Here is a 16,057-nt window from a genome sequence, read left to right as displayed (position 1 = left end):
CGCCAATCAATGTTCCTGGTGTCTTGTGCCCTGCTCCATGGAGCTGCACGCCCTCATGTGTTCTGTGTTGTCACGTGCCCCCTGCCGTGGCACTGTGGTGCCTTCATGTGTTCCCGGTGTTACGTGCCCCACGCCGAGGCGCTGCGGTGCCCTCACGTGTTCTGTGCTGTCACTGTGCTCTGCGCCAAGGAGCTGCGGTGCCCTCACGTGTTCTGTGCTGTCACGTGCTCTGCGCCGAGGTGCTGCAGTGCCCTCACATCTTCCTGGCGTCGCATGCCCCAGCAGGGTTGCAAGTCAGACGAGGTCCTGCCCTTGAACCCCTGGGACCCTCCCACCTCATGGCTTCCCGGCCATCTGTCCCTCATGCTGTGCTTGGAGCCTCGGTGCCTGCAGCCCCCGGCCTCATCCTGCTCCTGCTCCTCCTGCCCCCCACCCAAGTTGCAGCCATAGCCCACGGAACACCCCAGGATCGAGGGTGTCTCCTTGAACCGAGACATGGGTAGGACCCTTCCCAGCCCAAGTTGAAGGGGTCCTAGGGGCGATTTCGGGGCTTCTTTTTCCGTGGGGTGGAGGCCCACCCCTCTCTTCCCCTCCCGCCCCTCCCAGCCCCTCCCTGCTCCTATCCTCCTTTTCATGCCCTTCCCCGCACCTCTCCGCCCCTCCTCAGCAACCTTCCCTTACCTGCCTTCCCTTTCCTACCCTCACTCTCATCCCCTCCCTTGCCCTGGCCTCCCTTCCTTGGCCCTCCCCCAAACTTCCCCTCCAATTCCCTCTCATGCCTCACCCCTCCCTGTCTTTTCCCTTTCCCTGCCCTCTTCCTGACCTCCCCAAACTTTCCCTTCCCTTCTCACCCAGAGGCAGGACCTCTCTGCCACTCTGTGTTTCTCCCCAACCCATCCACCTGCCACCGCTGATAACTTGCAGACTCTGTCCCTTTCTCCTCAGCCTGTGCCATCGTTACAATACAGGGGAAGATTGTGGGGGGCGTGGATGTCCCAGAGAGGAAGTGGCCATGGCAGGTCAGCGTGCACTATGCAGGCTTCCACGCTGTGGAGGGTCCATCATCGATGAGTACTGGATCCTGTCGGCAGCCCACTGCTTCCAGAAGTGAGTGGGCAGAACCAGGTGCCATTCCCTAGGAGGTCCAGGGCCTCTGGGGTTGACCACGTGGGCTACCTACAGCTGGGACTTCCCAGAAGTGGGGGAGAGAGTGGCGCCCAGCACACAGTTCCAGCCAGGGCAGCCTCTCCTCTCACAGGGCTTAGTGCTCCTTGGGGGCCATTGGCTTCTTGGGACAGGTGTGGAGCCTCGTCATAGGATGAGAGGTGAGAGGAAACATCACAGGAGAGGTGAGGAAAGACGTACCTTCATGGGCGACTCACTGCACACCTAAGTTCACCCTCCTGGGCTGACGGTGAGCAGCATGTCATGATGAGTCCCTGAATCCTCCATGGGCCCAAGCTTAGGACTTCTTTGGGGGCAGTTTTCTTAGACAACCAGGATTCCAGTGTGCTGGCAGGAGTTTGCTTTTCCATATCCTGGCTGACAGCCTGGAGACCCAGGCCACCATGCTCCAGCTTCCCTGGGCCTGTGAACTCCTAGGAGACTTCCCTTCCCAGGTACAAGGTGCACAAGCCACTGTGCCTCTGTCCTCTGTCCCCACAGGGAGAAGAACACTGAAGCATTTGATATGTACGTGGGCCTTGTGGACCTCAGGGTTGCAGGCAATCACACCCAGTGGTTCGAGGTGAACAAGGTGATCATTCACCCTACGTATGAAGTGTACCACCCTATTGGAGGGGACATTGCCCTGGTGCAGCTGAAATCTCGCATTGTGTTTTCTGACTCTGTGCTCCCAGTCTGCGTTGCACCCCCAGATGTGAACCTTCAGAATGTCATTTGCTGGGCTACAGGATGGGGAGTCATCCTCCCAACAAGGTAAGAGAACTAAGGGGTCAATCTCTTAATTGGAGCTTGTGTAGGATGACAGCTCTGTGTCACTACAGAGAAGAATGAATTCTGTCAGTTATGGGAGTGCAGGTGTCTGGAGACTGGAAATCCCACCCATCAATCACTATTTCTTTGTCAGTGTGTGGTTTTGTTATCCCTGGCTGTCTTTGTTGTCTACAGAGAAGAAGTTACATCGATTCTGAGTACAGAATGTATATTTAGTATATTGAAAATACAAATACAGATTTCAAAACAGAGTTTTCCTTAAGATTCTAAATTCAACTTATAAACAATCTTTTTAAACTTATTTTAAAAATGGGGCACCTGGGTGGCTTAGTCAGTTAAGCATCCAACTTTGGCCCAGGTCATCTCACAGTTTGTGAGTTCAAGCCCCTCATCAAGCTCTCTGCTGTCAGGAGAAAGCCTGGAGCTTTCTTCAGATCCTCTGTACCTCTCTTTTCTGCCCCTCCCTCACTCATACCATCTTTGTCTCAAAAATAAAATAAACATAAAAAAATTAAAAATCTATTAGTTATTTTAGTTTTCTCCATAATGGCCTCATATTTTCTTTCTAGGTTTATACCTGAGTACTTTAGAATTTTTATGGTTACTGAATATTTTATTTTCTTTTTTTAAACATTTATTTATAATTTTTGAAAAGAGAGAGAGAAAGAGAGACAAGCATGAGTGGGCAAGGGGTAGAGAGAGGGGGAGACACAGAATCCGAAGCAGGCTCCAGGCTCCGAGCTGTCAGCACAGAGCCCAACATGGGGCTTGAACTCACAAACTGCAATATCATGACCTGAGCCGAACTTGAACACTTAACTGACTGAGCCACCCAGCCACCCCTGAAACTTTTTTTTTATTGTATTGCTGATTAGTGACAGCTATTGATTTTTGCACATTGATTTTCCCAGCCACCTTATAGAACTCACTTTAATACCTTGTCAATTTAGTATTTGGAAAAGAAACATCCCTATTTTTTTTTTCCAATAATGACTGTTTCATCATTTCTTTTCCCATATTTTCATCTTTTATTTTTTTTATTTTTTGGTCTTATTGCAATGATGCTAGGTCTCCTTCTCTTATTTTCTATTTTAATGAAATCCTTCTAATAACTTGCTATAAATTTGTGGTCTGGTCTGGAGACTTTAGATTAATCTTATACCAGGTTAAGAAAGATTAATGTCTGCTTTACTTAATTAAAAAAATTTACTGAATTTAGGCTGCTAGAAATTCAAATTAGAAAGTTATAACTTTATCATGTTCAATGTAATTCCCATGGTAACAAAAAAAATATCTGTAGAATATACACAAAAGGAAATGAAGAAGGAATTTAAACATTTCACTACAGAAAAAAAGTGTTTAAGCACAAAAGAAGACTGTAATTCAAGAAATGATGGACAAAAAGATACAAGGCATAGAGAAAACAAATAGCACCATGACAGAAGTAAGTCTCTCCTTATCATAATTACTTTAAATGTAAATGGATTAAATTCTCCAATCAAAAGACAGAGATTAGAAGAATGGATAAAATACATGATCCAATTCTGTGCAGTTTGTGAAACTCACCTGAGATTCCAAGGGCACAAACAAGTTGAAAATGAAAGGACAGAAAAATATATTCCTGCAAGCAGTGACCAAAAGAGAGCAGGGTGGCTACACTATTACCAGATAAAATACACTCTTAAAAAAAAGTTACAAGAGAACAAAGAAGGACATGATAGATGAATAAAGGTTTACACATCAGGAAGATATAAAATTATAAGCATTTACACACCTAAAGACAACCATCAAAATATATGAAGCAAAAACTGACAGAACTGAAAGGAGCACTAGACAGCTCTACTGTAATAGTGGAGATTTCAATTGCCTCTCTCAACAATGGGACCCTGAACACCAGACAGAAGATAAGGAAGGAAAGAAGAGGACTCGAACATCACAATGAACCCACTAGATGTAGCAGACACACATAGACACCCACCCCGCAACAGCCACACACAAATGCACTTGTGAAATTTTCAGGATAGACCATACATTAGGCCACAAACAAAGTCCCAGTATATCTTAAAGGTAAATATCCTACAAAATATCTTCTCTGACCCAGACAGGGTGAAGTAGAAATCAGTAATATAAAGAAAATGGAAAAATTCACAAAAACCATGAAAGTAAAACACACATTGTTAATAACAAATGGATCAAAGAAAAAAAATCACAGGAAAATTACAAAATACTTAGAGACAAATAAAAAAGAACTAAATGCAACATACCAAATGTATGGGATGCAGCAAAAGCAGTACTATGGGAAAAATTATAGCTATGCCATTATTCTTTTATAAAGAAGTACTTAACATTTATAAGAAGAAAGACCTCCGATAATAACTTCACTTTACAACTTAAGAAAACAAAAGAGAAACTAAACCAAAGCTAGCAGAAAGCAGACAATAACTAGAAAGCAGAGAAAATTAAATAGAGATGAGGAAAAAAAATAGTCAATAAGACCAATGTTAGTTATGTGAAAAGACCAACAAAATGAACAAACCTTTAGCTAGCCTGACTACAGAAATGAACTGAGAACACCCACTACTGACATCACATAAATAAAAGGATTTAAGAGAATACTAGACATAACTCCACGCCAAGTCTGATAACATACATGAAAGGGAAAAATTCCTAGAAATGCCCAAATTACCAAAACTGACCTCCAGAGAAACTTAAAACTCCAAGTGAGTTGTAACAAGTAAGCAAGTTGGTATTCACAAACCTCTCAACAATAAAAGTCTAGGATGAGGTGGCCTCCCTGATGAACACTACCAAAGATTTAAAGGAAGTTAATGGCAATTCTTCTCAAATGATATTTGAAAAACATAGGAGAGAAGGGAACACTCACCTCATTCTATGGAGCCAACATTACACTGAGCCCAAAGCAAGACACAAAAGTATGAGACACTATTCTTCGTGAATGTAGATGTAAAAAATCCTCAACAAGACCACCAACAAACTTAATTCAAACAGCACATTAAATCCCAAATACAAAATCTAACAGCCACACCTAAAGGAAATAGCAGCAGAAACGGCAAAGACACCCCAACACAGCAGAAGAAGAGAAATAATAAAGATCAGAGCAGAAATAAACAATACAGAATCTAAAAACACAGTAGAGCAGATCAATGAAACCAAGATTTGGTTTTTTTAAACGTAAACAAAATGATAAACCTCTAGTCAGGCTTCTCAAAAGAAAGGGAGATGACCCAAATAGATAAATCACAAATGAAAATAGCATTATTACAACCAATCCCTCAGAAATACAAGCAATTATCAGGGAATACTATGAAAAATTATATGCCATTTATTCTTTTATAAAAGAAGTATTTAACATTATATGCCAACTGGACAACCTGGAAGAAATAGACAAATTCCTAACACCCACACACTTCCAAAACTCAATCAGGAGGAAATAGAAAATTTGAACATACCCATAAACTAGTGAAGAAATTGAATCAGTTATTAAAAATCTCCCACAAATAAGAGTCCAGGACCAGATGGCTTCCCAGGGGAGTTCTACCAGACATTAAGCAGAGATAATACCTATCCCTTCTCAAGCTGTACCAAAAATAGAAAGGAAAGGAAACTTCCAGACTCATTCTATGAAGCCAGCATACTTTGATTCCCAAACCAGAGATCCAGCAAAAAAAGAGAACTACAGGCCAATATCCTGATGAATATGGGATGCAAAAATTCTCAATAAGATACTAGCAAATCGAATTCAACAGCATATAAAAAGAATTATTCACCATGATCAAGTGGGATTCTTTCCTGGGCTGCAGAGCTCGTTCAACCATTTGCAAATCAATCAATGTGATACATCACATTAATAAAGAAAAGAAAAGAAAAAGAAAAAGAAAAGAAAGAAAAGAAACATAAGATCCTGTCAATCGATGCAGAAAAAAAAGCAGTGACAAAATACAGCATCCTTTCTTAATAAAAACCCTCGAGAAAGTCAGGGAGAAAGGAACATACTTAAACATCCATAAAAGCCATTTATGAAAACCTACAGCTAATATCATCCTCAATGGGGAAAAACGGAGAGCTTTCCCCTGAGATCAGGAACACGACAGGGATATCTACTCTCACCGCTGTTGTTTAACGTAGTGTTGGAAGTCCTCGCATCAAGCAATCAGACAACAAAATGAAATCAAAGGCATCAAAATTGGCAAAGATGAAGTCAAGCTTTCACTTTTTGCAGATGACCTGATAGTATACAGAAAAACCCGATAGACTCCACCAAAAGTCTACTAGAACTGCTACATGAATTCAGCAAAGTCCAGGATACGAAATTAATGTACAGAATCAGTTACATTTTTTATACACCAATAATGAAGCAACAGAAAGATAAATAAAGAAACTGATGCCATTCACAATTGCACCAAGAATCATAAAATACCTAGGAATAAACCTAATCAAAGATGTAAAAGATCTGTATGCTGAAAACTATAGAAAGCTTATGAAGGAAATTGAAGAAGATACAAAGAAATGAAAAACCTTCCATGATCATGGATTGAAGAATATTGTTAAGTCAACACTACCAAAGCAATCTATATATTCAATGCAATCCAATCAAAATTGCAACCAGCATTCTTCTCGAAGCTAGAACAGGAAATCTAAAATTGTATGGAACCCAATAGCCAAAGTAATACTGAAGAAGAAGACCAAAGCGGGAGGCATCACAATCCCAGACATTAGCCTCTACTACAAAGCTGTCATCATCAAGACAGCATGATATTGGCACAAAAACAGACACATAGGCCATGGAATAGAATAGAGACCCAGAATTGGAATCCACAAATGTATGGCCACCTAATCTTTGGCAAAGCAGGAAAGAATATCCAATGGAAAAAGACAGTGTCTTTAAGAAATGGTGCTGGGAGAACTGGACAGCAACATGCCAAGAAGAATGAAACTAGACCACTTTCTTACTCCATTCACAAAAATAAACCAAAGGGATACGGGACCTAATGTGAGACAGGAAACCATCAAAGCCATAGGGAGGGAAAGAAGGCAGGAGAAAAAAACCTCTCTGACCTAGGCAGCAGCAATTTCTTACTTGACACATCGCCAAAAGCAAGGGGAATTAAACGCAAAAATGAACTATTGGGACCACATCCAGATAAATAGCTTATGCACTCCAAAGGAAACAATCAACAAAACTAAAAGGCAACCGACGGAATGGGAAAAGATTTGCCAAATGACATATCAGACAAAGGGCTAGTATCCAAAATCTATAAAGAACTCACCAAACTGCACACCCAGAAAACAAATAATCCAGTGAAGAAATGGGCAGAAGACATGAATAGATACTTCTCTAAAGAAGACATCTAGATGGCCAACAGGTACATGAAAAGATGCTCAATGTCACTTCTCATCAGGGAAATACAAATCAAAACCACACTGAGATACCACTTCTCGCCAGTCAGAGTGGCTAAAATGAACAAATCAGGAGACTACAGATGCTGGAGGGGATGTGGAGAAACTGTTGCACTGTTAGTGGGAATGCAAACTGGTGCAGCCACTCTGGAAAACAGTATGAAGGTTCCTCAAAAAATTAAAATAGATCTACCTGATGAGCCAGCAATAGCACTGCTAGGAATTTACCAAGGGATACAGGAGTGCTGATGCATAGGGGCACTTGTACCCCAATGTTTATAGCAGCACTATCAACAATAGCCAAATTATGGAAAGAGCCTAAATGTCCATCAACTGACGAATGGATACAGAAGATGTGGTTTATATATACAATGGAATACTACTTGGCAATGAGAAAGAATAAAACCTGGCCTTTTGCAGCAACATGGATGGAACTGGAGGGTATTATGCTAAGTGAAATAAGTCATACAGAGAAAGACCAATACCATATGTTTTCACTCTTATGTGGTTCCTGAGAAACTTAACAGAAAACCACGGGGGAGGGGAAGGAGAAAAAAAGTTACATATAGGGAAGGAGGCAAACCATAAGAGACTCTTAAATACTGAGAATAAACTGAGGGTTGATGGGAGGGTGGGGGAGAGGGGGAAAGTGGGTGATGGGCATTGAGGGCACCTGTTGGAATGAGCACTGGGTGTTTTTATGGAAACCAATTTGACAATAAATTATATAATTAATACATACATACAAACATACATACATACATACCATTATGCCATCAAAATAAAAAACAGCACATTAAAAGGATTATACACTTTGGGGCATCTGGGTGGCTTGGTCGGTTAAGTGTCTGACTCTTGGTTTCAACTCAGGTCATGATCTCATGGTTCGTGAGCTGTGCCTGGCATCGGGTTCTGGGCTGACAGCACGGAGCCTGCTTGGGATTTCTCTTGCCCTCTCTCTCTCCTACTCACCCACTTGAGTTCTCTCTCTCCCTCAAAAAGTAAATAAATAAACATTTAAAAAAGGATTATACAACTTCAACAAAGTGTTATTTGTCCCAGGAATACAAAGGAGGCTCAGCATGCAAAATTAACCAATAGAACACACCACATTAAAGGAATGAAGGGGGAAACCCATATGTTCAGCTCAAGTGATGCAGAAAAAGCCTCTGACTGGATCCAATGTCCTTTCATGAAGAAAAAAAAGCCAGTCAAAAAGTAGGAAGAGGGGGAGTACTTCCTTGGCACGACTAAGGACATTTATGAACAACCCGCAGCCAGTATCTTACCCAGCAGAGAAAGGTGGACAACTGACGCCTAAATCATGAGCAGGATAAGAAGGCCACTCTCACCACTGACATTTTGTATTGTACCAGAAGCTTCAGACAGTTAAATTAGGCAAGAAAAAGAAAGAAAAGTCACCCAAATTCCAAGTAATCCTAAAATCAACACATAAAACCAAACACTACAAACAAGAACAATTTCAGCAAAGTGCAGGATAAAGATCAACCACACACAAAAGTTAACTGAGTTTCTATATGCCTTCAGTGAACAATCACAAAATGACATTAAGAAATAATACTACATCATCTGAAAAAAAAGCTACCTTTAGTAAATTCAGCCAAGGAGGTGAAGACCTGTAAACCAAGTGCTACAAAACATTGCCGAGGGGGATTTTTGAAAGACCTAAATAAATGGAAAGGCAACTTGGTTCACGGGTTAGAAGACAAAATTGTCACAATGTCAGCACCACCCAAAGTGGCCTGCATGTCCAGTGCCTTTTCTGAAGAAATGGAAAAGTTGATTCTTAAGTTCATATGGAATTGGAAGGGTCCCTATGTAGCCAAAACACACTCTTGGAGGAGAAGATCAAAGCTGGACAGACTCACAGTTCCCACTTTCAAATATTGTAAAGTTATAGATATCAAGACAATGTGATTCTAGCACAAGGACAGATTCATAGACCACCCCCTGTGTACATGTGTGCCTTTGTACATGTGTGTGTGCATGTGTGTGTACAGGTGTGTGCACGTGCATGTATGCATATGGGTGAGGGGTGCACGTGCATGGTGTGAGTTCATGTGTGAGTGTGTGCATGCATGTGTATCTGTTACATTTTTGTTGAATGCCAGGACATTGTAGCACATTTAGAACTGAAGCCTGTGAGCCCCAGAATAGACCCTTCTCTGCTGAGTCCATTAGTGGGGTGGCGAGGGCGGGGCAGTCTGGTGAGAATTTGAGCTGGGTTGCAGGTTCTGCTGTTGCTCTGGCTGCCTTCAGTGCACCAGAGGCTCAGGTCCCTCCGTGGTGGCTGCTGGATGTGGGGCCTGGGGTGTCTCTCTGTTCCTGCTCCTCCTTTCACCTCAGCACCTCTGCACCACCGTGGCACGTTGTCGCCTACCCTCTGGAGGGCAACTGGTGCTGGGAAGGAGGAGCCCTGAGTTGCCTGGTCCAGCCTTGGTCCCTGGCAGTGCTGTGGGCCCATGGAAATGGGCCTCTGTGCACAGTGCTGGCACACCTGGGGCAGCTGCACTCGACTCTGTGTCCTGGGACAAGAGTATCTTTTGGTCCTCCCGACCAATGGAAGGCTCGTGGTCCACAGGTGAAAAAGGAAGCAAGCTGTGCTCTTGCAGTCCTCCGGTGGCAGCTGGCCATCCCCTGGCCTCCTGCGTGGGAGGGGCTCTCTCTCTGGACCCCTGCCCTGTCTCCTGTATTGTCCCATGGCTCTCAGTGGAGACTTAGAGGAAAGACCTACTAGTGAGTGCAAACCTCTCCTGGGCTTCCGAGCATCTGAGCTGGTGTGCTGGCCCACCCTACACAAGCCATTGAAATTATTGCTGACCGCTTTCCATACACATCTTCCTTCCACCTCTTCCCTTGTGCTCTGCCAGGCTCATCAGTTTGGTCCTCCGTCCACCAGCTGCATGGGGCTGTGGCGGCCGTGAGAGTGGTGATGGATAGCTTACACCACACGTCCTCTGTCTCCACCACTGTCTGGGTGGTCAGCAAGACTCTCCACTCTGGGATGGCTGGAACCTCGGTATACCAGGCCCCTGTGAGCTCTGGGGCTGTGGAGTCCACCCCACCATCCTCTGCCCATCCTCCCCATGGGATTGTCTGTACCCTCTGCACGCACGGCTCAGGACCCAGCAGCAAGCTGAGGGAGCTGAGACTCTGTGCCCTCTGGGCCTCCTTCTCTCTGCAACACCCTCCCTGTGGTGTCCACCTTGGGGTTCCAGCGCCCGGGTACCTGGGGACGCTCCCCACCCGAGGGGCATGGGTCCCTTGAGGTCTTGCCTCATCTGCTATGTGTTCCCTGGACAGCCACAATGTAGGAAAGCAGTTGTGTCCTGTGCAGACACATTGCTGCCTTGCTTATGGCAGGAGAGAAGTGCACTCCTTGTTGCCCTGCGTGGTCACAGTGGAGGCCCTGAGAGGTTACAGCCAGCGTATTTCCCGATGCACTTTATTGGGCTGCCTCTTCCAGCACTGCAAACCCTGGTTTGTGGGTGCTCTGTTGCTCTGCGTGCCCGTTTGCACCACCTGCCTTGTCCGTGGCTCCTCTCCTGACATTGCCCTGCCTGCGCAGCCAGCGTCAACCGCAAACGCTGCTGACTCCCTGCTTTGGGTCACCTTCTGTAGCTCCAAAAGTGGTTTCCCCAGGTGCCCCTGGAGGGTGCTGTGCCTTCCCCAAATGGGCACCCCTTTGACACCAGGGTCGCATGGGTCTGAAGCCTGTGCAACAGCTTTTCTTCAGTCAGAGCGATGCCCAGAGCCATGGGAACCTCTCACACATGGGCCAGGAGAGCACAGGTTTCTGGGACCAATGGCTGTGCCCATCAGGGTAGACTGAGGCACGCAAGGGTGACCACCGGGCCAAAAACCAGAGGTCTTTATTTTTGCAACACAGTGCCCTCTCAGCCACCTGGGGACTGGGCTGACAGAGGCTTGTTTGTCCCCAGCTGCAGGCAGTGGGAGGGAACAGGCTAGAACGTGGTGTGGCCCTTCCTGCTGCTTTAGGAAGACTCACGTGACACATATATTTCATACCCACTTAGCAAACCAGGCAACCCCAGTGCAGAGAGGGCAGCCATGAGGAGGTCAGGGCAGGAGGAGCCTTCAGGGTGAGCCAGCTGGGCCCCAGGATGACAGGTGCCTTGGGGACCCCTCACTGGGCCTGCACTCCTTTCCGACAGGCCACACCTCAGACAAGCTGCAGGAGGCACAGATGCCCCTGATTCACTGCCCTGTGCCAGCTGCTCTACGGACACTGTCAGATATTATTGATGGACATGCTCTGTGCCGGGGACTCAAGAAACGTGAAGACTGTGTGCGAGGTGCTTCCCTCTGAGGGGCAGGGGCCAAGCCTGGGCTCTCAGATGTTCACCTGCTTTGAGCCAGGGGGCACTTCGGGAGTGGGAGGTGGTCCCGGATGGCCTGTCTCCTGTAGGGCTCAGGAGCACATCACCATGTGGCCTTCAGCTGGGCGGGAGTCTTGGGTGGCTTATGCGACTCCAGTTAGCACTCAGCACCCTGTGGACCCCAGCACTGCCAGAACAGCCCAGGGCTCCACGTCTGCCTGGGGCCTTGCCCACTGTCTGTCACCCCATGGCACCGTCCCCACCCCCATCCCCACTGGCAGGACAGTGCCTGGAGCACAGCCCGCCTGCAGCAGAGCTTGGCACCGGCAAAGTGGGGCTGAGTGTGTGGGATGCAGGAGGCTGCACGACCCTGAACTCCCCATTCACAGGAACCCCCTCTCTTTCCAGGGTGACTCTGGCGGCCCACTCGTCTGTGAATTCAACCAAACCTGGTTGCAGGTTGGAGTGGTGAGCTGGGGCCGTGGATGCACATACCCTATGTATCCTGCAGTTTATGCGCGGGTCTCCTATTTCTCAAAGTGGGATCCATTATCACATAGAGCACACACCCTGCCTCTTCAGCCACTCCCCACCCTCTCCTCCATGCTATGCGCCACCCTCAGTGTCCCTGTGACCATGCTGGCTGTCCTGTTAATGTTGTGAGGGCCACCGGCCAGGCCCAGATGTGGGGCCACATCTCACCACAAAAGGGCCCAGTGCTCTGGGCTGAGATGTGGTAAGATATTAAATGTTTACCAAGTGAGCATCCCAGAGGGCTATGTCGTCTGTCACTGAGAGCACAGGCCCCCTCACGAAGACAGAGTGTGTATATCGCCTGGCACTCAGTGGCCTTATCAGGGTGACAGGCAGCAAGCGGGAGAAGCACAGGCCAGCCGGCCATCAGTGTCGGGACATGAAATCCATGTGCAGCCAAAGCCAGCAGAGTTTAAATGCTCAGACCTGTCAGTGTCAAAGAGTTTTTAAGTGCCCAAATTTCCAATATGAAAAATTGAAAGATGTGAGCTGAGAGTAGGCATTCGGAAGAACTAAAAAGATGAACACAGAAATCCAGGGGGCCAAATGCCAAGAAAACACCAAAACTAACATTCTAAACATCTGGTTTTGGCAAAAAAATCAAAAAGTAAGAAGTCACTAACTTCATCAAGATATAAGCTGGGGCCCTTGGGTGGCTCAGTCAGTTAAGTGCCAGACTTTGTCTCAGGTCATGATCTCGCGGTTTGTGGGTTTGAGCCCCACTTTGGGCCTCTGCTGGACAGCTCAGAGCCTGGAGCCTGCTTTGGATCCTGTGTCTCCCTTGCTCTCTGCCCCTCCCCTGCTCACACTCTGTCTCTCTCTCCTCTTTAGCTCTCTCTCTCAAAAATAAATAAACATTGGGGCGCCTGGGGGCGCAGTCGGTTAAGCATCCGACTTCAGCCAGGTCACGATCTCGCGGTCCGTGAGTTCGAGCCCCGCGTCAGGCTCCGGGCTGATGGCTCGGAGCCTGGAGCCTGTTTCCGATTCTGTGTCTCCCTACTCTCTCTGCCCCTCCCCCGTTCATGCTCTGTCTCTCTCTGTCCCAAAAATAAATAAACGTTGAAAAAAAAATTTAAAAAAAAAAATAAATAAATAAACATTTAAAAAAAGATATAAGCTGAGAGCAAAAAATACACAAAACAAGAAATGACAAGGGGGAAATATTAAAGAAAAAAAATCTCTGAAATCATAAAAGGTATTGTATAATTCTATGTAAATAATTTTAAAATAAAACATTTCACTTTTTAGAAAGAAAGTAATTTACCAAGGTAACCACAGTAGAGATGGAAGGTTCAAATAGGCCAAAGTCTGGAGAAGAAGTGGAGACGTTTCAGAAGGAATGTAAAAGCCCTTGGTGAGGGTTCCTTGGGAACCTGTCAAACCTTCTGCTGAGGGCTATCCCTGTGCTGCTACGCAGCCCACACGCAGACTGGGGAGAGGCTTCCAGACTCACCCTGGTGGTGCACATGCGTGAACACACCTGACCACCACGTAAGCAGGGGACTGCCACAGTCCAGCTTACAGTTCAGAAGTCCTGGTGAAGGACTAGCCACCAGAATCCAACTTTAAGATAGCACGTTGTAATCAAGTAGGATTTACTCCAGGAATGCAGGACCCCATAGGTGTAATTCACATATTATTAACTTTCCTTAATAAGACTAATATTAATGAAGAGGCTTTTTAACAAATTCAAAACCCATTTTCCAAAAATAAAGGAAAGAAAGTAAAGATAGCTATTGCTAGTAAGGTACACGCTGCCTTGGCCTAAAAGCCGGTCCTTTCCTTGGTGGGGAAACAGTGCATTTCCTGCTAAGGCTGGGTCACAGGACATCGCTCCTGTGTCTCCTGACCCTTCACACCACTGGAACAGCAGCTGCCACAGCTGCACAAGAGAATCATCTGGGCAAGCAGGAAGAGACATTAAAACTATGTCAGAAAACTTAGAGCACATCCAGAGCACACAAGAGGACAATGTGCAACTCCCAGAGACGGTAAGAATACTTGGTAAGCCACCAGACAAAACATGGACAAAAGCAGAACGGGTTCTGGCCAGGAGACATAGCAGAAGGGAAGACACCTGTTACAGTAGCGGCCAAAGAGAGAAGATACCTTACAGCCTTAACAAGAAATGTGAACGTCCATATGGAGGAAATGTTTAAAATGCCCTGTGGGGGGTGGGAGGGAGAAAGAACAAGAAAAAGTAGATTTGAACAAATGTTAACTCTGTCTTTCTCAGGCAAAGCAACCCTAGTGTGTGCATGCACGTGTGCATGAGTGTGTGGGCAGTGTGTGTTGCATGCAGGCATGTGTGTGTGCGCACATGTGTGTGTATTCTGGAGCTAAATAGTTGATTTTGAGGTTTATATCAAAACAGAAGAAGAACACTGAGGAATAAAGCTACATATGAAGGCCAGTGACGGGGGGAATTACCCCAGCAGACACTGAAATGTTGCATCATTATAACAGGCCATGGATACGGGATATGTGGTGTCTGTGCATAAGACACTCAAAACGGGGCCCAAGTACATGTGAGAAAGTAGTGTATGACTAATGTGTTAATTTAAGTCGCTGGAGGTATTAAGTTTCAAAACTGCAATTTGGCATGGCCAAATAGTTTGTCCCAGAAACAGCGTACATCCACCCAAGTACACTTTATCCCAGGAATTTAAGAATGATTTGAACATAACCACATTCGTCCCATGTAGCATGCGAGAACTATTCACTGAGTGCTGCAGTGTGCCGAGTGTTGTCAGGCCCCACAGTGACAAGAGGGACCTGAGTGGTTCATCCGCTGTCATTGGCCCTGTATTCTGGCAAGAAGCTGAGAGAGCTGCACTCGGGGCCAGAGCATCTTTGTGGCCTTTAGCGCCTGCATCACTTGAGTGTTTTATCTGTCCTCTGTTACCCTCCTTTGCCATCCAGGGCCCCTGGAGACCCAGCTAAAGAGACCTTTTTACATGGAGTAGGCTCCCTGCTAAGAGGTGAGTAATCGCTAGCCATCTGGGCAACTTGCTTGGAGGCACCAGACAGAAGCAGGTCTACAAGCGAGGGTTTAGGTCAGGATGTGTGCTCTGTGCTACCAGGAATTCACCTGCTAATGCAGTGTGTGCACAGAGAGAGCACCACACATAACCTGTCCCATTTGGATGGAATCGCTGGAAGCATTGCTGAATGCCGTACCAATTGAGCAGAAGACTGCAAGTTCCCGACCAGAATGCCAGCCGGCCTTTGGCCCTTAGCCACTCTCTGCACAGGCCTTGGCGAGGCCGCTGCAGGAGTGAGCGTGCCAGGGACACAGCGCCCACACCTCACTGAGTGAGCCCCAGAGCATCACTCATGAGAATCAGGCAACAACTAAATGCCTTGGTTTCAGGGTAATCTGTGCACTTTCCCGGTATTCTCAATCAGACTAAAATTCCAATAATGACAGGCAGGGAGTAACCTAGTCAAAACAGCAATGAGGACAAAAAAAAAAAAAAAGAGAGAGAGCCAAAAATGCAAACTGGAGAAAATGCAAAAAGACTTGAAGAGACAAAACCTCTCAAGAACATCACCATGGAAACTAGAATCTCTGATGTTGAAATCACGAGGAAAATAGGATAACCAGTAGAGAGAGTGTGGAAGGGACAACAGAAGAGCCGAGCGGCTGGCGAGACACTCCAGCCGGGGGTGGAAGAGAAAAGGTGGGGGTGACCACGGGGCTAGCGGGCCCACAGGGTGGCCATAGCAGGGCCCCGTACAGGGAAGGTACTTGTGATCCAGGTGCATTCCGGTCACATCCGCAGGGA

At 46.2% G+C, this 16,057-nt stretch overlaps 1 protein-coding gene across 1 annotated transcript; it reads left to right on the top strand.

Annotated features, from left to right (window-relative positions):
• The first annotated feature begins 338 nt into the window (after nt 1-338).
• PRSS38 (serine protease 38) lies at nt 339-15,588 on the top strand. The gene is given in 11 exon segments (XM_030315912.1): nt 339-477; nt 925-1,044; nt 1,047-1,107; nt 1,666-1,921; nt 1,974-1,978; nt 11,017-11,027; nt 11,571-11,622; nt 11,624-11,711; nt 12,144-12,274; nt 15,192-15,250; nt 15,524-15,588. Coding segments are annotated over 11 exon segments (987 nt in total).
• The last annotated feature ends 469 nt before the right edge of the window (nt 15,589-16,057 follow it).

Source organism: Lynx canadensis, chromosome A1 (assembly GCF_007474595.2).
Source record: "Lynx canadensis isolate LIC74 chromosome A1, mLynCan4.pri.v2, whole genome shotgun sequence".
Lineage (NCBI taxonomy): Eukaryota > Metazoa > Chordata > Mammalia > Carnivora > Felidae > Lynx > Lynx canadensis.
The sequence above is the reverse complement of the archived record's forward strand: the minus strand, read 5'-3'. Positions and strand labels throughout refer to the sequence as shown.